At 49.1% G+C, this 27,308-nt stretch overlaps 1 protein-coding gene across 1 annotated transcript in view; it reads left to right on the top strand.

Moving 5' to 3' along the window:
• The first annotated feature begins 6,621 nt into the window (after positions 1–6,621).
• The window catches only part of LOC146839442 (transmembrane protein 176B-like), a 128,352-nt gene continuing 107,665 nt past the window's right edge, over positions 6,622–27,308 (top strand). Inside the window, exon 1 of the mRNA XM_085651493.1 lies at positions 6,622–6,938. Within this exon, the coding sequence (XP_085507619.1) occupies positions 6,915–6,938 (24 nt within the window). The 5' untranslated portion in view covers positions 6,622–6,914. The remainder of the gene's footprint in view (positions 6,939–27,308) is intronic.

The raw sequence follows: 27,308 nt of genomic DNA, 5'->3' as shown, positions 1-27,308 counted from the left end.
TTGTCATATTATTTTCAGGAGTTCCAGTGAACTTTCATCATTGCTGCTGGATTCCCAAGGTGACCTCCCCATGGACCCTGAGTCAGAAATACGCGGTCAGGCAGGCCCAGCGACCCACACACACGCCTATTCAATAACAGGTCACAGGTGGGGCCTCTCTTAAGCCAAAGACAAACGCGCACCCAGGGAAAACCCTGACCGGTCCCACAGATGGATAGTTGCACCACAAATAAATCTGAGGCAATTGGTCCCAATAAAACACGTTTGGCCAAAGGCTTGCATTCCTCAAAAATACCACAAAGCTAGATACCACATGGAGATAGGAACACTCAGCCAATCAAGACACGACATGCACACCACACATAGTGATCATGTGTTCTTTATGCCAGACATCTGGACACATACACACTGGTCCCCAAGGTCGAGAGCCATCTGAGTCCTTATCAGATGGGCAAGCTTTTTCATTTATGGTTGAGATGCCTTTTCGGGAATGCAGAAATGATTTATTGTACCTCACAGGTGTATATAATGTCAGCCAAAACCTTTTACACTGAGAGACTTTCCTTGGACTCAGTTTAAGTTTATTGTTTCAGGTGATTAAAACCATAACAATTTTGCATCTTAAAACCATAAAATATTACAGTTAATAGCATAATGAAATAACACAACCTAGGAAAAAGTGCAACCAGTCATTTTACCCTAAGATTACATGATTACTGCTACACTATATTTTAAAACCAATTAGTGTACTTACAAATTTTTTTTTTTAAATATAGTCAACATCCATACTATTTTTATATCCTTGGACTCATTCTTTCAAGACTCTCCTGGCTGCTGCATTTAATTAAGCCAGTTTGTTCCTGTTTAGCCAAACGCCTCTTGTCTTTTCATTTTTTAAGGTAAATTCATATCCGAGCAACAGTATATTGTGGAGTTAAATAGTTTAGAGTGGAGATTGGAGTGGAGTAGATTGGGGTGGTTTACAGTGGGGTAGATTGGACTGGATTAGAGTACGATAGATTGGGGTGAAGTTGAGTAAATTGGAGTGGAGTTGGGAAGAGTGGAGTGGAGTGGTGTAGTTTGAGTGTAGTGAGGTAGATTGGAGTGGAGTAGGCTAGATTGGCGTGCAGTGGCTTAGAGAGGCGTAGGCTAGATTTAAGTGGAGTGGGGTAGATTGGCATTGGGTAGATGGGGTACACTGGGGTGGATTGGAGTGTGGTAGATTGTACAAGGGTAGATTGTGATAAATTTGAGTTAGGTAGATTGGAGTGAGGTGCAGTAGATTAGAGTGGAGCTGGGTAGATTGGAGTGGAGTAGGATACATTGAAGTGTAGTGGAGAATGGAGTGGAGTGGTGTAGGATGGAGTGGAGTGGTGCAGAATGGAGTGGGGTAGATTGGGATAGTTTGAAAATGGGTAGATTGGGGTAGATTGGAGTGCAATGGGGTAGATTGGGGTGAATTGGAGTGGGGTGGGGCACATTGGGAAAGACTGGAGTGGAGTGGTGTGAGGTACATTGAGTGGACTGAGGTTCATTGGACTGAAGTAGGGTATATTGGAGTGGAGTGGGGTGGACTAGATTGGAGTGGGGTATATTGGAGTGGGGTAGATGGTGTAGATTGGGATGGAGTGAGATTTGGATAGATTGTAGTGGAGTGGGGTAAGTGGTGTGGAGTGGAGTAGAGGGGCGTAAAGTGGAGGGATGTAGAGTAGACTGAAGTAGAGTGGAGAGGCATGTTGAAGAACAGTGTGGAGTGGCATGTCGCAGAATGGCGTGATATAGCGTGAAGGGGTGTAGAGTGACATTGCCGGCAGGGGAGTAAGGTGGCGTAGAGTGGATTGTTATAGAGTAGAGTGACATGGAGTGTTGTAGAGTGGAATGGCATGTCGTTGAGTGGAGTGGAGTGGCTCGAAGTGGAGGGGCCTAGAGTGGAGTGGTGGTGTGAAGTATGCATGGTTTGGTAGCACACACCTATTACAGACAACACATTTTCAGTTGAAATGCCCATTACATCTACACAGACATGCAGTTTTAATGTGCACAGATGATAATCTGTGGAAATGTCATCACCTAGTGTATTGGTGTCTTTTGATTGTATTCAAAAATATGTTTTCACCACATTTCAGAATTATAAAAAAAAAGTGCTTCATTTGTACTTTCCTAATTCTGATATGTTCTGAAATATCAGCACAGTTCTTTTACAGACATTTAAATGTTGTTGTGTGTTAGAAAATAGCCTTTCCTTTAACAGCAAGATTGTCACATACATTCTCCCACTTTGAAGTCAGAGAGATAAAAAAGTAAACACCAATCTCCCTTGGAAGACAGAGCTTGAAATGTGACCTGTGTCTTTGAATGCACAGCATATGTGACAAAATAAGAAAAAGATTTAAAAGTCTGGTTACAGAAAGCGAGCACTGTGGAAGAATACTGTAGATAAGGTATTCTCCAGGGGAGTGACTAACTCAAGCTGGACAAACTAAAACAAATAAAGCCAGCATATAGAAAGTAAACTCTGAGTTACAAACCGATAGTAAGCAAAACTCGGAGTGCCTTCCCAAGGAAGCTTTGAGAATAACACAGGAAGTTGTTAGCAAACAAGCTTTGACCTAAAAGGACCACATGTTGGAGCACAAGGTGGAGGGTAGGAAAGGCCAGAGTGGCACGTGGGGAGTGTGAGAAGGTGGCCTGATATATGCTGTCCACTAGTTCTAGTGGGCACCTTAGATCAGTTCAAACAACCCCTTATGGTGATAGGTTAAAGGCAACCTTATGTGAAAGCTATCCTAGTGGTAGCTATGGAGAGCAGCCTTCAGGCTAAGTCTTGAAGGAATGTAAAGCAGCTTGTTTTACCAGTCTATAATCTCTTGAATGATCAAATGAAAAGACAACCACACCAGGTATATATTCAAAATATATGTATTTAAAATAATACACACCCCTCTAGTCTCTTTATGAGACTGGAGTTCGAAGTACTTCAGTTACAAGTGTTTAAGCATCAGTAAAAGCACAAATACACGTTTGGGCCCTAGCGGCGTACTAAACCATATACTAAAATAGTGGTATAAGAACCACGACTGAAATAGGCAAGGTACCTATTACCTCTAGAATCGCTGGGACCCCAAGGAACCACCCAAGGTAGTGACACAGGGGACCCATGGGAGCCGTATGCAGTGTGGAAACACAACTGCGGGTTCCCATTACTTTCTATGGGGAATGTCGCAGTTGGAATTTTAAAGATTAGGGACACTTCTAATCGAACTAGGACCAAACCCTTTTGGACTTAGACAGTTCTAGGGCTAGCACCCTAGAGAGTACCGGAGTCCTTGTGTTACCTCACCCAGGGAAGCCGGTGCATAGGTGTCTTTTGGTGTCGGGTCACGTCGTCGATTCCAATGGAAGCCTGCAAAGAACTGCTGCTGCCGTGAAGAGGAGAAGTGTCCGGAGAGATCCAAGCCTGGATCTAGGATGTAAGGAACCTGAAAGCAGAGGGGACAGAGTTTGGGTCACTTGCCAGTGACCTAGGGCAGGATGGACCAATGCCAACAGATGTCGGGTGCTTCAGGTGAGTTGACGGGTGTCTTGACTCTTCAGCCACGAGGTCCAGGAGGCGTTGACGAAGTCCACGAGCCGGATTCGAGCTGTCCCACGAAGTCTGTCGAGTGCTGCGGTGTCGGCGACCAGGAAGGACCCAACAAGCCTTGGCAACGGCAAGACTCAGGAAATTAGAGAAAGGACTGCGGTGCAGACCAGCAAGGTCTGATGGACTCACCCAGCAAGGGTAAGTCAGAGCAAGTCTGGAGCAACCAGAAAAGCACAAGTAGATGTGGAGTTGCCTTCGTGGGGACCTGCTAGCCAACGGGCTAGTGATCGTGAAGGAGCCCCGAGCTGTCGCACTTGAAGCTGGCCCATGGGTCACTCGTGGAGTGGAGGCCAACAATCTTCAGTGCAGGAGGTGCTCAAGGCTGGGGCTACTCGGAGCCCAAAGCACAACTTCGAGGATGACCAAGAAGGTGTTGTTGCTGCAAAAGTTCACGGTGTCCAGGGGTCATGGTTCAACGTTACCCACGATAGCCACGGGCCTCAGCTTTGCTGTGGACTCAAGGTAGCCTCGGGGAAGTCTGGAAATCCACCTCTGGGGATGCAGAGACTTCACCGTCCGGCGGGAGCTTCAGTAATGCAGACCGGTCAGTTGCTTCTTTGGTGCCTGCCAAGCAGGGGAGTCACTCCTTGACCCCAACGGAGATTTCTTCCGTCTACTAGTCGTGAAAGAAAGTTGAAGGTCTAGGATATATGGTTCAGAGGTTCGTCCAGGGTAATCTAAAGTCCTAGGGACTGGATTCCTATACTTATACTAAGTTTAGGTGATGGACTAACTCTAAGGCTCCACCTATGGGTGGGCCTGGGGTGGGGGTGGTTACACCCCTTCCCCTTTGTCCTGTTTCGCGCCAGAGCAGGGGCTGAGTGCCCCTGCAACCAGTTTGAACCGGGCTATGCACAGGGACACCTTGTGTGCCCCAGGCAGTGTCTCAAAAGCATTCTGTGAATGCACCCACCATGCCCCAATACACATCTGCCTGTCTGGGGAGGTGGTTACACCTCCCTGTGACAGGAAACCTATTGTCCAGGCCTCCCCTGCCGGAGTTTCGGTCAGCAGCAGGAGGCCAGACCCATGTCTGTGGCAGTGGCATCCATTTTGTGATGCCAGGGCTTTGAAAGGATTTAACCGGGTTAAGCCAGTGTAAACATGTCTCTCCCTCTAGAAGGGTGGAATGCTACCCCCGCCGCCAGGACTGGCGGGGGGGGGGAGGGGGTAGTATTCCAAAGCGTTTAACACCAAATACGACTTCTTTTGATACAGCCATCCCAAAGTTAGCATTTACCACGACGTTATAATGCACTTAAGAGTATATGGTATGGCTGTATCACAGAACAGGCATAAGGAAGTATTTCCGAAAGCTGCAGAGGGGCTCCGCTCATGTTTGGGCACCCTCTTGCATAAAACCAAACACTCTGCCTTCAGGATTGTCAAGGCCTGCCATAGGAGTGGCTTATAGGTTTATATGTGTCTGTATAAGGTAGCGATATAGGTAGGCTGTACCACAGTAAGGGGTGCAAGCACACCCTTACCCAGGTTGCTGTGGTGTCATTTTGGAGTGCTTCCCAGGGGTGGCATAATACATGCTTCAGCCCCTGGTAGGCCTCTGAGGTACCTATGCCCTGGGTACATAGTATACCATATACTAGAGACTGATAAGGCACTCCAGAATCCAATTAGAGATGTACCAAATGTACATGGAAACCATTTTAGAGAGGAAGCAGCTAGGCTGTGGTCCTGATTAGCAGGGCCACAGCCAGACTAAGGTCGAAAAACAGTGAAACACCAGCAAAAAGTGGGGGTACCCATGTGAAGCAGATCCTACTCTCCTACAGGGAGGTGTGGGGGGCACAAGAGGGAGAGAACACCACAGATGAGCAGGAGAGTGCGAGAACATGGCGCGTGAAAGGGGGAGAACGAGAGAGCGCAACCTCAAGCCCTGCGATTTAAGGACACGTGTAAACAGTAAATACTTGTGGTGGGGCGGGGGGTGAAGATGGACACGGCAAGCCATCCAATAAGAAGTGTATCTAGAGCGAAATTTCGGGGGGTGGAGGCTAATTCTTCCAGCAATTTTTATTTTATGTGATTTTATATAGCACGAACATTACCCGAAGGTGTCAGAGCGCTTTACAAAAGAACCAGTTGCGTTACATAAGGACTTTGGATTACATGAGTTACATAACAGAAATAAACAGCAAAAGAATTGCAAATGTACAAGTGGACCGAAAGGAGGGACAAAATTGCAAATGTACAAGTGGACCGAAAGGAGGGACAAAATTGCAAATGTACAAGTCGTAAAGTCACTCATGGAAAAGATACAAACAGATAAACTCTAAAATCACATAGGAATGGTAGTAAGTACAAAGGTCTACTACATATACGAGTGGTTAGAAATCAATATAAATACAAAATGCAATCGGCAGAGCGGAGCTGCAGGGGCTCTAAGAAGGGGTGAAGGAACAACAAAGCCTCTTTACCAAGTAAATGGTCTTTTAAAGACGTGTGAAGTACCGGGTGCGTGCGGCTGTGTGGGTACCCGGGAAGCTGTCAGCCCGGGCTGACACACACGACGGGGGCTGAAGCCCCTTGAGCCCAATGGGCGTTGCGCGCCTGAATCCAACCAATGGAAGCAATGGGAGGGCTTCACGACCACTGTTGGTCTCGGGAAGCTGGCGATGGTCAGTCGCGGCCAGACAGCTCGCGCTGCCTGGTCCTCTCGACCCAAACAAACCAGGAGTGAGTGAGTTACTCCTGCATGGACATGGGGAACTCGAATGTGTTGCATTAGCCCGCCTCCGGTTGTGCTGCTGTCAGACCCCACGCTTCCCCTGACCCCCACCAGTCCCACCCCCTCAATGAGCTGTAGGTAAAGTTGAACGCGCTCCAGTTCGCCACTCCCAGGCACCAACATCAGCCAATGCAGGCGTGTGGCTTTGCACGCCGAAAGTTTTAGTCATGATCATATTGGAGGTTAAACAGCACTACAAGTCCCAGAATGCACCTAACACAGTCCTACACGTGCAACTCGAGCACGTCCTGGTGAACATGCACGTCTTGTGTTTGTCCCCCCTACTCACACCTCCCGCTGCTCTTAGAGGCCGCACCTCCGTGGCAGGGCCTGGACGGGAGGGGAAGGGCTCGCCTTACCACCTCTGGGGGTGTGCCCGCGGGGTGTACTTTCACTTCCAACATGGAGGAGTGAGCAGTAGTCCCTCCCCAAGAATCCCCGCCCACTCTCCGCCAGACCATTATAACAACTCTGCGGCTGCGTGTTCAGTGTCTGGATTTGTTGTGCACCGGGTGTTGGTGATCAATGGAGTCTAAGAACGCCCCGCAGGTACAAGCGCCAGCTGCAGCGCGGAGGGGCACAGCTGGGCTGATACAGGCGCCTGCTGCAGCGCGAAGGGGCACAGTTGGGCTGGTACAGGCGCCTGCTGCAGCACAAAGGGGGCCACAGCTGGGCTGTAGAGGCGCTTGCTGCAGCGCGGAGAGGCACAGCTGGGTTGGGACAGGCGCCTGCTGCAGCGCGGAGGGGCACAGCTGGGCTGGTACCAGCGCCTGCTGCCGCACGAAGGGGGCCACAGCTGGGCTGGTACAGGCGCCTGCTGCAGCACGAAGGGTGCCACAGCTGGGCTGGTGGAGGCGCCTGCTGCAGCGCGAAGGGGCACGGCTGGGCTGGTGGAGGCGCCTGCTGCATAAAAATAGTTTTTCACTAACAGGACATGTGAAACTTAAGAATACCTGTTCAACTCTTGAAATAAAGCAAACATAAAGAGATGATGGACAGAGCGCTGACATTTTTCAGACACTCGCCCCCAGTCACAGATCTGGCTTTAATCCCTCATCGTTCTTTAGCTCACTTCGCTGCCCCAGTTCAGATCCAGCCATATGCAAATCAGTCTTGACCCTGTCCCTCATGGGAACAGTCCAGCCCGAATTGCCGAGCCAGGTCCTCCCTGGACCGGAAATAAGCATCCTTGGACCGGTTTTGGGTAAACACCCCTCATCAGCTGGGCGAGCTTGAATCCGGTGGCAAAGTGAACAGTCAATCAGGGATTTGTGAAGCGTGCTACTCACCTGTGAGGGCCTCAAGGCGCTGTGGGGGGTGGGGGAGGGACTGCAGCTTAGTCAGCTGAAGAGCTAGGTCTTGAGGCTCTTCCTGAAGGTGTGCAGAGTGGTCGAGCATCTGATGTTAATTGGGAGCTGGTTCCAGGTCTTTGCTGCGATGTAGAAGGCTTTTCCACCAGTTCTGGCTCTGCGGATGCATGGGGTTTCGGCGAGGTCGGCGGACCAGAGGTCTCTTGGGAACGTGGAAGAAGACTTTCGTTGAGGTATTGGGGTCCGGTGTTGTGGAGGGATTTGTAGGCGTAAGTGAGTAGCTTGAAGGTTACTCTCTTCTCGACGGGGACACAGTGGAGGTCTCGCAGGTGCTGGGTGATGTGTTCATGTCGTGGTATGTCGAGGACGAGTCTGGCTGTGGTGTTCTGGATGGTCTGGAGTTTGCGGAGCAGGGATTTGTTGATTCCGGCATAGAGGGTATTACCGTAATCCAGTCTGCTGTTATGAGTCTGTGGGTGACAGTATTTCTGCCCTGGGGGGGGTTCCATTTGAGGGTGTTGAAGCAAGTGGAGGCAACGGCGTTGATCTGTTGGGTCATGGTGAGGGAGGAGTTGAGTATGATGCCGATGTTCCGGGCGTGGTCCGTAGGAGTTTGGGAGGTTGTTGCAGAGGGCAGTGGGCCACCAGGTGTTGTCCCATGCTGAGGGGGAGGGTCCCACGATTTCTGTCTTCTCTGAGCTGAGCTTCAGACAGCTGCTGCTCATCCAGATGTAAAGTTTTTCATTCCTTCCTGGAAGCTGAGTCTGGTGGTGTGGGGTCCTTTGTGAGGGAGCGGATGAGCTGGGTGTCATTGGTGTAGGATACTATGATGTGGCCCTGGTCGAGGAGAGTGCAGATGTCGTCTGTGCCGAGGAGGGCGGTCTTGGTGCTGTGCTTGCTGCAGAATACGGATTGGGAAGGGTTGAGGATGGAGTTGTCTTCAATGAAGTACATTAGCTGGATGTTGACGAGCAAGGGACCCAAGTCTTGGCATTGTATTGTATATAACATAGAGCGCGACAAACACCCCAAGGGTACCCTGGCGCTAAAGATACGTGAACACTAACCAGCAGGGAGCAAGAAAGACAGAGCCTAAGATGAACATTACTCAGACCACAAAATCAGTGTCTGGGGAACAGCCATGTTTTGATCCTTTTCCTGAACAGGGACAAGGTACTACATTGTCTGATTTCGAGTGAAAGTTCATTCCAGAGTTTTTCAGCAGCAAAACTAAAGGATCTTCCTCCCAGTCTGGCCCTGTAGAATCTGGGTACCTTTGCCAGATAGGCGGAAGAGGAACTTCGGGTAGTCGGATACCCTGCCAACTTAGGGCAAACATAGCAAACACAAGGAGATGATGGACGGAGCGCTGAAACTTTTCAGACACTGAACTGGGGTGGCGAAGTGAGCTAAAGAATGATGATGGATTCAACCCAGATCTGTGACTGGGGGTGAGTGTCTGAAAGTTTTCAGTGCTCCGTCCATCATCTCTCTGTGTTAACTCTTGAAATACCCTACCTTAGGGGTGACATATGTATTAAAAAGGAAGGTTTGGGCCTGGCATGAGGGTTACATTGCCAGGTCGAAATGGTAATTTAAAACTGCACACACAAGCTCTGTAATGGTAGGCCATAGACCTGTTGACAGGGCTACTTAAGCGGATGACATAATCAGTGCTGCATGCCCACTAGTAGCCTTTAATTTACAGGCCCTGAGCACATGTAGCACACTTAACTAGGGGCTTATAAGTAAATTAAATATATTCATTGCGGATAAGCCAATATTGCCGTGTTTCAAGTAGAGAGCACATGCACTTAAGCACTGGTTAGTAGTAAAAGTGGGGAGAGTCCTAAAGCCAACAAAAACAAGGTCATAAAAAGAGGAGGAGGAAGGCAAAAAGTTTGGGGTGACCCTGCAGAAAGGGCCATTTCCAACACTACCCCCCTCCTGCCTAAAGCCAGGGTAGACAAATTATTACCTTTATGGACTTCCCTGCCCAAGGCCAGACGTGCTGTAGCGGGTACCAGGCGTTTTACCAGAGCACTGGAAGGGTGGGGGGTGGTTTTCGATCAGTTGGGGCCGGTTACGGGGGGCCAGGTTTGCAGCAGTGCTGCACTATCACCCCCGTAACCGAAGCAGCACTGCTGCGCTTTTGACTAGCGACTCTGACCCTCCCCTTCCTTGTTTGCGAGTGGCACCCCCAGAAAACTGAACTTTTAGGTCACCTGTGGGGGTGCCCCTTCCTGTTCCCCTGACACTGGCGGCAACTCATTCCCCAAAATGCAGTCTGTGGGCATCTGGGCACTAACTATGACCCTCTTCTGAGTCCACCTTCCAACTAAGGGCTATCACCGCATGGTATGTGACCTGCCCCTGGGGACTACTACTACGATGGGTCTCGCAGCGTAGTGGACTAATGCATCAACTTTAGGGGCCCGTGTTTGCCCGTATGGTCACAGGTTCAAAGCCCAGCAGGCACACTCGGCTTATCATCCTTCCGAGGTTGATAAAATAGGTACCATTGAGTTTAGCAATAATAAACATCTGTTATTCGGCTCCAAGATACCTTTCTGTGTGAACCTGCGCTTTACAAATGCACATCATGTTACCTACCCCTAAGGACACAATGGCCACCCCTATAGAGGTACCACCAGTGGGCGGTTTCTTGGGACAGACCGTGTCCCTTGCCTGTGTCTTAGCTGGGAACAATCAAAGCAGCCGGGTTAGAAATGGGACGTCCTGGACCAGAGCCCACCAGAACCTCCCTCCTTTTCAGAAGCGACATGGGAACCCTTCCCTTCCCCCACCATACTCTGGGACCTTTCGGTTCTTCCCTTCACCTCCACTCACTCTGCTGGGGGAGCCTGCACCACCCTTCTTAGGGTCACTCCTAGGTACATTCTTTTGGACCCTGGTGCTGGCCCAGAGGTCCGCCTCCTTAGCAAGCTCGTTTTCGGTCAGAGAGCCTACTATGTTATGTTATGTTATTGGGGTTGCTTATATAGCGCACAGCTACTCCAGGGAGTGTCCCGGCGCTTTCTGACCCCAAACTGAGAAAGAAGATGGAAGAAAACACAAACATAACAAGTTACTGCTTGTAAAGCCAAGTTTTCAGGGCCTTTCTAAAGGCAAGCAGATTAGAAGTACGGCGCAGATCCACAGGCAAGGAGTTCCATAGTTTTGGGGCAAGATGTGTAAAGGAACGACCACCTATCCTGACCCTTCTAATGGGAGGAACCGTTGCCAGGCCAAGACCTTCAGATCGGAGAGATCTGGTGGGTTTATAGAAAAGAAGCCGTTTCTGAATGTACGAGGCCCCAACCAAATGGAGTGCCTTGTGGGCTAAAGTGAGAGCCTTGAAAGTAATCTGCTTCTTAACTGGGAGCCAATGAAGGGAAGAAAGCAGCTCTGAAGCCCGAGCTTGTCGAGGTAGGCCAAAGATCGCCCTTGCTGCGGAGTTTTGAACTACCTGAAGTTGGTGCAGGAGGTAGTCCGGTAAACCCAGGTAGAGGACATTTGAGTAGTCAATCCTGGAGCAAATCAAAGCCTGTACCGTCAGCTTCCTGTGGACTAAAGGGAGCAGAGGAAGAAATTTTCGCAGCATTTTTAACAGACCAAAACAGGTGCTGGAGAGACCTGTGATCTGTGTTTTCAGCGAAAGGGTGTTGTCGATTTTGATCCCCAAGTTTTTTGCAACCACAGAGGAAGAGGAAGGGGGTGACATACACACCGGCCACCATTCCTGCCACGGTGGATCTGCTTGACAGCCGAAGAAAAGCACCTCAGATTTATCAGGGTTGCATTTGAGGCTGCTTCGCTGAAACCAGTCGAAGACAGCCCCCAGGCAACCACGGATGCTCTCCCCGTCAAACTCCATGCCCTTCTTGCAGGTGAAGAGAAGCTGGGTGTCGTCAGTGTATGATATGATCTGGGCACCCATGGACTCCGCAAGTACCGCCAGTGGAGTCATGAAGATGTTAAAAAGGGTCGGGCTCAGCACCGACCCTTGTGGGACTCCAACATCCATAGGCGGCACCTCTGCGGAGTACGGCGGGGCCCAGACCACTTGTCGACGACCCGCTAGGTAAGATCTCAACCAGCTCAACACCGTTCCACGGAGACCAATCTCGTGAAGTCTTCTCAAGAGGGCCTCATGCGGGACGGTGTCGAAGGCCGCCGACAGATCCAACATCACCAGCATAGCTCTTCCCCCTGCGTCGAGAACTTCCTTAATGGCTTCGTTTACTTCCAAAAGAGCGGTCTCGGTGCTCAAATTGGAGCGGAAGCCAGATTGGGTAGAGTGGAGTAACCCCTGATCTTCCAAGAAGGAAGAAAGCACAGAGTGGACGTGCTTCTCGACGATCTTAGCCAGACTGGGCAGGAGAGATATGGGCCTATAGTTCGCGTGTATCTCTGGATCAAGGCCTGGTTTTTTTAGAAGGGGAACAACCATTGCCTTCTTCCATGCTGGCGGAACCATGCCACTGGACAGGGATGAATTCAAGACAGGGTAGATCAGGGAATTAAGAATCTTGGCATTCCTAGCTAGAAAACTCGCCGGACAGGGGTCAAGCGGAGAGCCTGATTTAATTCTGAGTAGGAGATCCAAAGAAGTAGATTCCGATAAAGGTGGGAACTCCGATAGAGTGGGGCACGTATCAGATGGAAAAGACAACAGATTTGAATCAATCATAGGTACATTGGGGACAGCAGGAGGAAAGGATTCTTGAATGAGTTTGATTTTCATATTAAAAAAGATGGCCAGCTCCTTTACCCAAGGTTCAGAGAACTTATGCTGGACTGAACTCGATTTAGGAGAAACAAACTCTTTGACAATGGAAAAAATTTCTTTACACGAGTTTGACGCAGCTTCAATTCTGTTGGCGAAATAATTCTTTTTGGCCTCTAGGATAGCCGCATGATAAGATTTGATAGATGCTTTGTAAGCGGACTTAGCTTCCTGATCGTACTGTTTCCGCCAGAGTCTTTCGGCTAACTTACAGTTTCGCCTAGCAAGAGTCAGTGATTTAGAGAACCAAGGAGCCGAGCTACGCTTAATGGATGAGCGAGGCGTAGAAAGAGGAGCAAGATCATCAAGCCTATCCGTAAGCCATTTCTGAAAAGTTTCAAGGTCTCTTTCGAGATGGCCGGATAGGATACAAGGATGTTCTTGATACGCTTGAACAAGGCTCTCCTGAGTAATTTTATGAAAGGGTCTACTGGGGTGCCTCAGTTGGTCAGAGTTAGTACAAGAGATTTTGCTTCTACCTTGAATTAGAAAGCTGAGCAGGGAGTGGTCAGACCACAAAACAGGAGTGGGACGGGACATAATGAGGGGAATGGTGGAGAACACTTGGTCAAGAGTGTGACCCTTATCATGAGTTGCACTAAAGATGTAGGGAGTTAGACCAAGGGGAGCAGTGATGTCCGTGATTTTAATAGCTTCACTCTCCGACTCGACATCCATGTGAATGTTAAAATCCCCAAGCATTATGCAGTGTTCCACCTTCAGGCATAGAGTGGAAATAGCTGATTGAAGCTCATCGAAGAAGGAACCACGCAGACCAGGAGGTCTATAAACTAGGAACCCTGAGAATGATTGGTGTGGGGAAAGTGTAATAGAGAAGGCGAGGGATTCGCAGCCAGAGATCGGTGAGGAAGGAATGATTGCACAAGCAAAGGATCTTTGAACTGCAAGAGCCACACCCCCACCTTTACCCAGTGCCCTATCCTGTCTATAGACTATATAGTCGGGAGGAATGGCTGCCGCAATATCAGGGTTAGAAGACTCATTGAGCCAGGTTTCTGTAAGCATTAGACAAAGTGGTTTCTCAACGGTCAATAGCTCAAAAATGTCCAGAGCGTGTCTATGCAAAGAGCGGGTATTTAACAGTAAACACTTAAAATTATTTACGGGGAGAGAGTGGGGTCCCTCAGAAACCCGGTAGATGTTAGGGTACCATCCACAGCCAGGGCAGCGACATTTACCTTTGTAACGGCCTGGAAAGACAGGCCGACAGGACGTAATATTCAAGTTATAGGATAATAAATCCGTTGCGGAGTAGGTAAGCCTATGGCCAGAGTCTGCCGCCGCGCCGGTCGCTGCCGTGACGCGGACGGGCGCAGACGGGCAGGACTCTGGCACGACTCCGGCACAGATCCGGCGCGTCCGCTGCTCGCGTCCGCTGCGCGGAGACATCCCTGCCCGTTTTTATGACGCTGCCAATCGCGTCACGAACCACAACCCGACCCAAGATGGCCGCCAAAACCGGTGCTCTGCTCTCGGCGTCAACACTCGGCCGAGAGCAGGACCGGAGCAAGAGGGGAGGGGGTGAAAGGGATCTGAAGCGCTACTGAGCGCAGGGGGACACAGCACATCAAATACTGCTCAGATGTAGCCACAGTGAAAAATACACAATTCGATTTTTAAAAACAGCTAAAATAGCTAAAATAAAGTGGAAAGGCAAGAGACCTCCCGGCTTCCGCCTCAGGAGGGGGAAAAGTGCGTTTGCAACCAGAGTTTGGCGTAGACCTGGAAAACAGAATGAACGTGTGCTCTTTTGTAAATTATACAGCCCCTGGTAATGCTTTGCCTCCGTGCCCTTCACCCGACCACCCAGTGCCTTGCTAATGGAATGCACACAATCCAGAAAGGTCTGTTGGGATAGCTTCTGACTCTCCCTGCAATTCTGTCTGTACTTCTCTGGGGTCAGACCAAACTTTATGGTTAGGGTCTCCTTCATGTGTGTGTGGGGGGCATGCCTCATCCTGTCACCCCCTTGTAGGGCCAGTAGGGTGTCCCTCACCCCCACTAGGGATGTGCCTCCACAGACTAGCTCCCCAATCCTCCTGAGGGACCTTGTCTATCTGTAAAGCAATCTCGTAGGCCTCAAACTGTCTGTCTGCCGTCTCTCACAACATATTCAGACACCAGACCCTTGGGTATGTGGACCCTCCTGTCTGAGGACACTGAAGAATTGCTGCTGCCACTAGACTCTACTTGCTTAATCTTTAAATCCAGTTCCTTTAGGCTCAACTCATGAGTCCACATGAACTTCCTCTCCTCTATGGCCAGTTTCGTTTCCCTGCCTCCAATGTGAGCCTAGCGAGCTCCAATTTAAATTTTCTTGTTTCATTGGTGTCGGTGTCGCTGGCCTGTAGGTTTTTGACACTGCCTTTGGGCTTCCGGGTGTCTGTATATATAATTCGGTGTATGTGTGCCGTTAGTTTCTAGTACTGCTTGTGAATTTCTGTGGGTGTCCGTGATTGTGTGGGATCATGGGAGAGTCAGTGGGACTGTCCCAGCCTCACAAGTTTTACACTTTCTGTGCCCACAGTCTTCCCTCCGCCCCCATGGAATCTCTTTAGTGGCGATATAGGCAACCTCCCCCGCAAGAAGAACATAGCATGCACAGCAATACAATAAACACACCAGACATGTTTGTTCGGATACATTTTGCTTCAGGTTTATTTCATACAAGAGATATGTGCCAACATGGTGGGTTAACTTATGGGCGATCCAAGGGCAGGAAGCGGTGACTAACCTAAGCTGCCCTACCCGTTTGAGCCAACTGCACCGTGGCCAACCCAATCGGTGCTACCATTTTGTGGGGATTATCCCCCTTAAATACTGTGGACCACCAGTCCATTCCTTTACTCACGCCTTTTTAGGGGCGGAGCGTGTCCAGGCAAGCCCCCGATTGCCCAGGCTTACAACCACCCGAAGGACTAGCGGGGCACCGTTACTTTCCTCCAGGGTCTTGCCGTAAAGTCTCCTGGGGTGGTATGGCTTCTGCACCACTAGTTTGCTCCTGAAGAGGGTACCCCTATGTACCATTCAGCCTTCGGATTGCCCTGTAACTCTGCAAAAGCCCTGGATGTGTCCGCCGTCATATCCGGGGCCCCCCTACCATGGTAGGCTCCATAACCTCCTGCAATCTGCAGACACCAGTCCTTCCAGCTGGACTAATTCCCTCTCAACCTCTGGCAAGTGTGACCCGTCCCTATCTGGGTACCCTGTTTGCGCTAAAGAGGCCATGCCTAATTTACCAAGCCCTTCTTATTTGACTTGATTTAGAATTCAGGTTGAACCAGGCCCTCCTGCTTGGTGGCTTGTACTAGGCTTAATTTACCGTTCTGTAGGAAAGTTCGATGGCCTCCCCGGAAGATGGGAACCGCTCTTCTCCTCATTAACCGCAGTTCCAAGATATGTCCCTCTGATGCCCTCTGTACTAATGGGCCTTCTGATTAGAGTTTGGCTGGGCCCCGAATATACCCCTCACTGCCCGACCCGACTTCAGGCTTCACTGGTAAATGTAGAGGTGTCCGCCTTCAAGGCCACAAGTATGTTTAATAAGTTATTGTTGTAGCCAACATAATACCCTTATCTTTACCCACTCCTCCATTTGTTTAATTGTGCAGCACCGGCCGGGAATAGAACCCCATGGGGGATATAAAACCGCTCTCTTCGTAACCACAGTTCTGTGTGATACCAAACATAACGCACTGTGTGCAAGTTTGTGCATCTTCTTTGGGGGGGGGGGGGGCTAAGCCCTTTTTGCCCCTTTACTTGGAGGGTCCCATATACGAGCGTTCAGCCTCATGACCAAGTGCCGCTCCAGCAAGTGAACATGTAGCCGTGCATTGGATTGAAACTGCGTCATGTCCTTTCGAGGACGCCTGGTGCTCCTCTTCCCCCCCTAAAACACGACAAAGGCGGATCTAAAAGGGGGGGTGAGGCTGAGGTCCCCCAAGTGTACTCCAAATATTCTGCTACACATCACGTCCATATTGCCTGCAAAAACCCATCAGCCTGACTGCGATCTGTAGATGCTGTGTCCGCATGCTGGCGTCCCCAGCGTATGCAGCCCATAGCCAGGCATTTGCCAAAGGTATACCAGTGTGCAGAAGAGATGCCGATGCCTTTGGATAGTGAGAACCAAGGGTAAAACGTATGAACAAATGTACCTGCACCTTCCTAACTAGGCATGCTAGGTGTGTTCTGGTGATAGTCCGCATATCTGCTCCAAGCCCAATTTCTCAACACTGTTGAAGCCACAGCACACCTTTTAGAATGACCAACAAACCCCTGCCCTGGCCTGAGTAGCCCAGGGCCAGACTCCTGCTGATGTATACCAGCATGCAGGAATGTGGATGGAAAAGCTGCTGCGATGGAGAGAACAATACGTGCAGACCACCTGCCCTCTCTTAAATTATGGGAATATTGAATGTCCAATACACTGTAGCCTTTGTGCTGTAACCGAGTCTTTTCCAAAACTTTCGAACCCCAACACACTTCTTAGACCAGAGGTCTTCAAACTTTTGGATGCCGAGACCCCCCTGTCAACATTTTGAGGCGTAAGGACCCCCTCTTGACAAAAATGTCTAAACCTGTTGACTAAATTGCGTGGGATAAAAATGTAAATAAGGTTATGTGATGCCGCGTATTTTGGGATAGCATTGCTTCATTATTTTGATATTTGTTACACACAGTAACGCTGAGGAAAGATTTCACCCAATCAGTACCCATTTATAACCAAAATACAGCAATTATCATCAGAAAGATTTCAAGTCAACCTTTGTGAAGGGCCTTCCACTCTGCAGCAATACGTGCTGCCACATTAGAAGCTCACCTGGCCCTGACCGGAAGAAGCAGGGGTCCCTTAAAACCCTGGCGGTTTTGTGTAGAGTTAAGCCTTTTACCCATGCAGCTTTCCTCTCACCCCCTCCCTTCCATCCCTCTCTCCTCTCCTAACCCCGGATCCCTCTCTCACTTTGCAGGTCATTTTCTTTCACCCCTTTTTACAACTTCTGAACTCTCCCCATTCAACCTCTCACTTCACCTTTAATCACCTCTTGCCATTCTGTCCTTTCACTGCCCTCATCTCTAACAGTCTCTCACATTTATCTCATGGCCTCTCTGGCCCCGTCACCTCCCGTGCCCCTCAGCACTTCTCATTCACCTCGTCTCTTCATTCAAATTTTTGTCTATTTGTATCTTACACCTCTCCAGTCCCCCCATTCCTCTTTCACATCTCCCCTTTGTTCTAACAGAAGCCCTCACCTTTGGATCACACTCACTTCTTGCGTGTCCACACTTCTCTTCGGCAATTCACATTTCTCCTCATCCCTGACCTCTTCAATCAAATTCTCTCACTCCCTTGCTGTCCTCTCTCATTTTGGGTGCGGATGCAAGTTCAGAATGGGATGAATGAATGTATGATTACTGATGGGCTTGTTTGAGTGAGTTGCATATTGAGTAGTGAGGGGGACAGGTGAGTGAAGTGTCACATGAGTGCAGGATGAGTAGTGTACTCGTGTGACTGCAGGTTGAGGTATAGTGTGAGCAGGACAAGTGCATTGTGAGTGCAGAGTGATCACTGTGAGTGCAAGGTGAGCGGGTGAATGGTGCAAGTGCATGGTGGTCAGTGTGAGTGCATTGTGTTCACTGTGAGTGCAAGGTGAGCGGGTGAATGGTGCAAGTGCATGGTGATCAGTGTGAGTGCATTGTGATCGCTGTGAGTGCAGGGTGAGCGGGTGAATGGTGCAAGTGCATGGTGATCAGTGTGAGTGCATTGTGATCGCTGTGAGTGCAAGGTGAGCGGGTGAATGGTGCAAGTGCATGGTGATCAGTGTGAGTGCATTGTGATCACTGTGAGTGCAGGGTGAGCGTTACAATGAAGGGCGAGAATGAGGAATGAGTTGTCTGAATGCAGGGTGCATTCCCAGACCCATGAAGTAACTCAGCATGTTATTGACGGGGGCGTAGACTTTAATATCCAAGTTAAACTATTGCGGCATTAATCGGGGATCGAGGGTGAAGGAAATAAATAATGTGCTGATCCTGCAACAAACTTCCAGTCCTATGGTTAGGGTTGCCAGCAGATTATTTTGGTGGCCCAGTCGGTACAAAAAAAAAGCAGTCACCTAAAGCGGTATTTTCAGCGCTTATCTGTGCATACTTCCCAGGGCCGGCTTTAGTGCTGGTGGCGCCCTGTGCGACAATGTTTGTTGGCGCCCCCACAATGACCACCCCCACCATGGATTCTCTCACTAGCACCCTTTAGCAGTGACCAAGTCTCCATAACCCCACACTCTCAGATGCATTGAATTAGTTATATAGCGCCACTCATACCAGTGTAGGGTGTCCGAGCACTTTGCATCACACACACATTACACAGAGACAATCAATCATAAGTGTGTAAATCAGTGTATAGGAAATGTTACATAAGCCAAAAGACTAAAAGTATAGGAGTCACATGTCATCCATACTGGTAGGCAGTATAGTTCAAGAGTGCTTGGTGTGGAGAAGCACAAACTCAGAGTCGAAAAAGAAACAGCATAGTTGGGAGTTTCCTTTAATAATAAGAATTGATTTCTAGCCAAATTAACCCTTTTTGCAACATTAATCAATGGTCTAATAATGTATTCTTTGCAGTGTGCATGCTGTTCTAGGATGAAAGTTAATAGCTCACTATTCTCTATTAGGACTTTAAGTTATAAATTGCAAGTAACAAAAGGATGTCTCTTTTGAAAGCAGTAACCTGCTGATCTCTTCACATCATACGCACTCTGTAATCTACTTGGTACACGTTCTTTGCAGCAGGCATATTAACCCTGTGCACTAACTTCACCTAAGTCAAAACCTCAACTATACAACATTCTGATCTCTCTCCAGGAAGATAATTAATCACACAAGTTATCTTGACATTTATGTGAGGCCTGGTAATTGCCGGGGAAAGAAACGCTGCAGCAGGTGCTTCAAAAGCACAATAAACTTTCACTCATGGCGCCCCCAGGAAGCCAACGTTGTATTCCTTTCCATGAAATGCATTCTCACACTAAGGCAGTGAATGTAAAATCCAAATGTAAGGAATAGGCACAGTGGGGACCCAGGGGGTACTGGAACCAGCAAAAACACCTAAGCCTCTGTAACCAGTTTACAAAGGCATGTTAAATGGTCTTTAAAGACCTGTGAAAAAACACGGGGGTGCCAGAGATAGGAATCCAGACACTGCCCAGCTGAGCCCCCAGCAGCTCAAGTTTCACTGCAGCAGCCCGGGCTGACTGGGAAGGCGCGACCCCCTTTGCATCACTCCACGGCCCCCCTGGGGGTCGCGCCCCACAGTTTGAAGACCCCTGTCTTAGACCGACACAATGACGCAACCCGCTGAACTGCAGTGTCGATAATGCGGGAGCATTCGGCTTCTCTACCATTTCTGGTGCAATGACCAGTCTGTTTGCACAGACAGTTTTCTTGATACTTTGACAAACAGATTAATGTCATATCCGGTTTCAGTGAATGTTGGTCTTATTTTCAACAATCCCAGGATGAGGGCGAATGTAACGCCAATAGCATTGAAACTACCAGCATGGCGCTACTAGGATGGTGAGAACAGGAGGATAACCGTATTTGCAGTTTACTTTTCTTTTCTTGTGAGTGCTGAATATTTTCTAATAACTGTGGCCATGTTGCTCCAACGCAGTGTTTCCCCAAAACTTTGGAACCACTGCATACTTTTAGGATGACCAACTTAAGCAACCCGCCTAGCTGCAGTGGGGGTAGGCGGGCAACCAGTAACTCGCACTCGTTTAGCGCATTTTTTGTTGAACTGAAAACTACATTTACACAAACCGGTTTCATTGCTAAACTATGGCGAACAAGTTATTGATGTGTCCTTCGGTTTCTTGAATGTTTGTCTTATGTGCATTTGCCAGTAAGTAAGCACTTTGCTTTGTTTGGCTGTAACTCGCACATTTACCGCAAGCACTTCTTCTGTAGCAGTGACATAAACATTTTTACAGACTGTTTTAATGACAAACTTTGGCCAACAAATGAATACTGTGTCAAGTCCGGTTTCAGTGAATTTCTGTCTAGGATTCATCTGACAGTGAGTCCCTAGATTTGTTTTTGCTGTGATAAAATATTTGCTTCCGTCACAGTTCAGGGTTACAAGACGTGCAAGATCTTTTAGCTTTGACTGCTGAGTGTGCCCAATCGGTTCACCGGTAGCGCGTTGCAACTTCCTAGACCGTAAAATAGCAGTAGATAGTCCGCCCCAAACCCCGTGCTAATATAAAATGTCCTGGCCTATTCTGTCGGGGGACGCAGCCCCATGTTCACTCACAAAGGTGTGATCTGGACTGCTTTGACTACGTGCCACTGAAGGCTTCGGCAAGGAAAATTGTACTAGATGCTACAAAACATATTACTCGGCATAATGCTGTCAGTCTTAAGGAGCCATCCCCCGTCCCGTGCCCCTTTAGAAATCGCCATCCATCTTCCTTGCTCAAGTGGCATTTTCCAAAGAACATGGTGGTCAACGACCTCAGCGGGGTGACCGGCTGAGAGAACCCAACAGGGTTTGATCCGTGCCCCAGAGGTCGATCCCAGGTCCCCGCAGTGGAAGCTGTAATCCACTGAGCCAACGGCATCCAACAATGATAGGTCCTGGTCGGCTGCTGGTAAAAGCTGAGTTGGATAACAGTTCTGTGTAAAAATCTGGTACTCCGCATTTTATCCACCATGGAGGCTCCTCTGAGATTAGAATAATGGGGCCTTAGTAGTGGAAGTCTATGTTCAATTACCATATGACCCCGATTCCAACGAGGAATTTCCCCACCTGCAGTAACTACTATGCAGATCTGCCCCCAATCTTCCCAGGCTGTTAACGTGTTAGTGTGAGTTGTCCATTGACATTGATGTTGGAATCTAAGATTCGCCGTGTATATTTAAATGCCCCTCGGTGAAGGGGATTGGAGTCCAAACGTACCATGTTCAGTGCAGCTAGAAGTCCCAGGCTACAATATATTAGTCGCCTAATACTGGCCATTGGTATTGCCGTGACCTATGTCGTTTGTGGCTGTGTGCTGCTTCTGTGCGACCAGGCTTGCTGTGCTACTCTTTTATTTTAACTTGCTCAACGCATTCGTGAGGTGGACCTCCAATGCCGTTACCGAGGGTGTACTCTGTGAGGGTGGCAGGGAAGTGAGTTTGTTTGCTGCTAATGCTGTTTCAACTCCAGATATTAAACCTTCTTGAAATGTTGCCCCCCGTAACTCGCAGACGAATTTGGAGAAGAGACGTTTAAATTCAGACACTGTAGAAATGGCCAAATGCAACCATATTATGGTATACCTAGCGCTACAGATCGTTTAATCTATCTCCGAGCAGAGTCTGGAGGTGCTACTATCTGTATGTGGTTCCTGTCGTTACCCCAGGAGGGAAGGTGGCATATCATAGGAGCTAGTGACCACCTACCAGAGTTGTGATTGACATTGGCTGTACCACCCCTAACATGAGTATTTGTGTGCACGCCCACCCGACAGGTACCGTGGCGCTGCACAACAGGTGCTTATTGCTGCTCACATAATGGTACTTGTTAGATCAACCTCAAGGATGAAAGGCTGAGTGGACCTGCTGAGGTTTAAACCTGTGACCATGAGGTCACCCACCGCCCCCTACTGCTCTTTGTATTTCTAAAGCCAGGAATGACCGCACACGTGCTCCATTACAACTGCGCGTTGATGATCTGCGCTGGCCAGCTGAAAAGGGAATGCAGCCAATGACGCCAGCTACGGAAGACCTTGCCTCTGAGCTGCAGGTCCTGAAAGCAGCCCAATTACTTCCCGGATATGAATAAATAAGACGCAGTGACTGCCCCCATTGCGGCACTCTGAGCCACTAAATTATGAAATCCTATATCGAAGCATTACTTTAGAAGCTGAAGCTAATGGCTTCCTATGGCACAATGTGAGTTTGTTGACTGTAGCCTTAAAGGGATGCCCCTAACAAATGCATATGGCTGCATTCCCATCGTAACCATGTGGAATCACCATTAAACTGGTGGCAATTGACCGTAATGATCTAAAACTGGGGTGCTAATCTACAATTCAATTGGTCCCTAGGAGCCGCTTTCCTAGCGGAACACCTGGGCCAGGCATCAGAAATTGTCACGTTGTGTTTGACAACCTCCGTGTCCAAACTGCAAATGAGCATCACAACCTCCACAAACAAATGTCCTCGGCTGCCTCCCCGTCGCAACAACGTGGGAACCGACACAAACCAACAGCAATCCTCCCTAGCAAACCATGGTTGGGATGCCAGTTCACAATTCAACTAGGTCCCCAACACCAATCAACCAACAACTCCGAGTCCCAAAATTCATTCAAAATGACACAGAAGGGAGGAGGAGCCAAGATGGCGACCGGGACGGCAGCGTAGACTCCCGGCTCCGTGAACCTCCGCATCCCGCACGGATATCCTGCCTGAGATCCTCAACCTGTGCTGCGTGGTCGTGTCTCTGAAGGAGAGGGGCTCCCGACTGTGTGACTCCGAGGTTTCTAGCTGCGGTATCGCCGGAGAAAACTGCATCGGAACTTTGCGGCCTGTGCGGCCCTGGAGCCGGGACCTCGAGTGGACGTCGTGGCCGGGTGGCAGTGCAACAACAGCGGCCGGTTGTGACTGGGTGGAGTCGGCCCACCGGAGCGGTGCCAAACTCGTCCTACATTTCGGCGTGGTCACTTCTACTGCCAAGCGTAGCGGACCGAGTGCATGTCCGGGGGTGCAATTCTTAGATCCTCCGGTGACTGCCCCTGCCTTGATGGTGAGCTGCCCGGCCGCCGTCCGTATCCTGCCCTGATCATTGCGGGCCGCCCCCGGATCTACGGGAGCTGGTCCGTGGTGGGGACGACTGTTGCCCGTGACCACGCAACGGATAGTTTTTTGCCTGCCCCCGGAACCCGGTCACCCGCGACGTGGACATCGCGACGCTTGTCCCAGGGTCCCGGCCCCGGTGAGGGTCGGGCATACTTGGCGGCCATCTTGTTACGATGAAGCCTACCATCCTGTCCGCTGGGTCGCAGCGGGCCTGTGAGGGTGCGACTTTTGGGAGTGTGGCGGCGCGATCGCAGAGAGCTGTGCTGGGGTACGGCGACCTCCTCGAGGCTCTTGGTGCTCTTCACTCCTCCTTGGTTCATGGTTTCGGGGTCTTGGGGAGTAAGCTCGACGGTGTTGCGTCAGAGTTGGGGCAGTGGCGGCCCGCCTGTCCGCACGCACACAGGGACTACTCACACTGCGCACAGGAGGACACGGTGGCGGCCACCCCTGAGGTTAGTGCACAGCTGTACGCTCCGGCCAGTATACTACAGTGTGTTCGTCCTGCTGAGGGCCTGATCTGTCCCGGAGGCGTTGGACCTGAGTGGGATGTGGTGGCCTCGTCCCGTACGTGCCCTCCTGCGACCCAGAGACAACTCCAGCAACTATTGTCTGCTTTGGCTGCTTCTGCCTTCCTGGACCTTGAGTGCAGTGCACATCCTAGGGCAGCACTGGGAAGCCTGTTTCTCCACGCGGCGGACTGTGTTGATGCTCAGAGACTTCCACCCCACCTGTGTGCGTCGCTTCTCGGTCGTTTTTGGACACTCCTCTACCGTGGAACATTGGATATGGTGCTGGGTCGAGGGGTTGACATGGGCAGAATTCCAAGGAGTGGTCAGGGATAAGGCTGATCCTTCAGGGGTGGTCATCTAGTGGACGGGCGGGCTCAGGGGTTGCGTGCTCTCCTGGCATGACTACTAGCATAATAGGTGCCTAATGCTCCCCATCTTGTTTTGAGACGATTGACTTTGTGCTGTTCATTGTTCACGCTGGGGGAAACTTACCGTGCGGGAGGGAGAAGCCGGGGGTATGTTTTTAAGGCCCTCCTCCAGTTTATTAATACTCTCTCTACCCCCCCGTCCGGGGGGGTTCTTTTCCTACTTCTTTTTCCCTATTCTCCTATATTTCGGGTCTGGTTCCAGGGCGACAGGCACACTGCTGGGGGGGGGCCATACTCATCTGCAGAGGTGCGGGGTGGGGGTTGGGGGAGGGGATTCTGTACTCTTTCATCTCTTTTTCCATGGCCTCCTTTTTCTTCTCTGATTCTTTTTGTTTTTCTTTTTCTGGGATCAGCGTGATACACCTCCTTTGCTATGATTTGTTGCCGTTTCCTGTGTTCCACAACTTCTGGGGTGTTCTCGGGGAGTTCGGCGGGGGACTGCGGGCGCAACTGTCTATGCTATTCTTCCCCATCCTGATGTTCTTGTGTTTGCGCCATTGACCTAATAGATTGCTGTAAATCGCTAACGTCTATTACTCTGCATACTTGTACTCGCTGTTTGAAAATTGTTTGTCACCTGATCCTTCTACCTTGTTTGATTATAAAATGAAAACCTTTTTCTCCTGGTGCCCTACTTATGCTGTCCACAGTATTAGCATTACGATTCTGCTCCCCGAAGTGCTGCCTGTGTTTATACTTGCCCGTTTTTGATCTGATTGCTTAGCGGCCGGCCCCGGGGGGTTGTAGGCCCATACTTGTTCTTATTGAAATGTCAATAAAGGTTTTCAAAAAAAAAAAAAAAAAAAGACACAGAAGGGAGGATCCCATGTAGGAGCCTCCACAAGAATGTCCACCCGAGCGGTGTCTGCACCACTTCTCCTTGCAAAATTCACTTCCATATGATTACTGCCTTTGGGCGCGATAATCGATGGTAACCACGCAAGTGACGAGCCTTAACTGTGCCCGCAGGCCAAAAAGAAACCGGATACCAGGCCTGCCCATGGAGACTCTGTCGACTAGAACACATCAGGGTGACGAATAGAGAGAATCCGAAGCAAACTCCAGAATCTTCAACAGTCAACGGTTGTCCCGGCTCCAGGGAGCCAGCAACTGGCGGACCCTGGCCTGCCAACCTTATTGTACTTGCTTAGCTTGAGACATACACCGGTGAAGGACGCAGTGTTGCGACCCATGAGTCAACTTGTTGCTAAATATTTTGACGCGTGGCCCCAGGAGCCCACTCAAAGAGCTCTCACACAGATTCATATTTGTGATTTGAAAAACCAGGTAAAATTCAGGCCGGTGGATGAATCAGTAGAGCAGTGCCGCCTTGTGGTCTGACACTTTATGCCGTCGGGGGAATACAACAACTTCCTTTACGGCAAATCTACATGTTGTGCCCTACCGCAAACCTGTAAATTATTTACAAACATTGCTTTCTCTGGTTGAGTTACCGTGTTTTGCAAACTATACAGACAATAGCCTATTTACGTATAAGCGATGTTATTGTCACTTCATTATGTCTGTACTGTGTAATAACATTTACGCTGGAAATATATAACCACCATTAATGCGAACAACAGAACTCAAGCGGTAGGGCTCCCGGCACTAGCGCACTAGGCGTATTCAATGTTAAAAACCGTTAAGTAATAAGGAAAAAAGTGCTCACTTCTATCGTGGTTTACCGCTAAACACCCACACTAACACATACTTAATTACAAGAAGGAGCAACACAGATTGGAATATAGAATAAGCTCCCATTGGAAATGAGACATTTGGTCGATCTCTTGCCTTTTTAGGAAGAGATTAATATGGTTATTCTAGCGTCTGCCCGAAACAGTAGTCTCTTAGTGCACGTATATGCCAGTGCCAGGATGCCTAATAGGTGATTGTGCGCTCTATAAATGCAAGAAATAAATACATTTAAATACAATAATGTCTATATTAGAATCAAATCTTCAAAACGAAAGTCATTAGGCAGATGGTTCATAATGTAGATCCATTCTTCTTTATTGTAATTCAAATCAAGTTTTTTCTTAGAAATGGTCATTCGATTTTTCAAATTAAAGACTTGCAGCTTTGTTGTATATATCAGATCTTTCTTTGTTGCGATACTTAATTCAGCCAACGCGTTTCGTCTTAAAAAGACGTCATCAGGCCATAGTAATTTAAGGTGAATCTCCTCGTTAAAAAGTTCAAATGCACCGCATGAATCTAATTTTGAGTGTGCTAGTACTCCTTGAGGAGTTTCATCTATTTAATCTGTTATTTTTGCGCGTCTATTTTTCAAGCAAGTGATCTTATTCAAATCTTTCTATGATGTGAAATTCTCAGTAATAGTAGTAGTTGACCATCAGCGTGGTGGCCCGATAAATCCCACTGCCATAAAATTCAGGCCGGTTGAGAAAACAGTAGAACAGCGCCGCCTTGTGGTCTGACACTTTATGCCGTGGGGAATACAACAACTTCCTTTACGGCAAACCTACATGTTGTGCCCTACCGCAAACCTGTAAATTGTTTACAAACATTAGTTACTCTGAGTTACCATGTTATGCAAACTATACAGACAATAGCCTATTTACGTATAAGCGATGTTATTGTCACTTCATTATGCCTGTACTGTGTAATAACATTTACGCTAGAAATATATAACCGCCATTAATACTGGTTAGAACATTTAAAAACGTATGGGCCAAAACCCTGCCACGGCCATATTTCCTCAGTTGGATAAAGGAATAAACCTATTGCAAACTAAAGCCCAGTGACTGCCCAAAACCGTGACTGCTCACGGAGCATGTGGCACCTGACTAAACAATCACCCAAGCTACCGTGCACTTACAAAACCGATGCAACATTGAAAGTGCCTCGGCCGTAGTGAACTGCAGAGCAATCCTCTGCCCTGGACAGCCAGGTCACCCCTCCCCATTGCCCGATAATACCTTTTGCTGACTCAAAGTAAGCTCCTTGGGTGGGATCGAACCGCCGGCACTACAGACTTTACCTGTCCATCTGCC

This window comes from Triturus cristatus, chromosome 4_1 (genome assembly GCF_964204655.1).
Source record: "Triturus cristatus chromosome 4_1, aTriCri1.1, whole genome shotgun sequence".
In the NCBI taxonomy this organism is placed as follows: domain Eukaryota; kingdom Metazoa; phylum Chordata; class Amphibia; order Caudata; family Salamandridae; genus Triturus; species Triturus cristatus.
The sequence above is the reverse complement of the archived record's forward strand: the minus strand, read 5'-3'. Positions and strand labels throughout refer to the sequence as shown.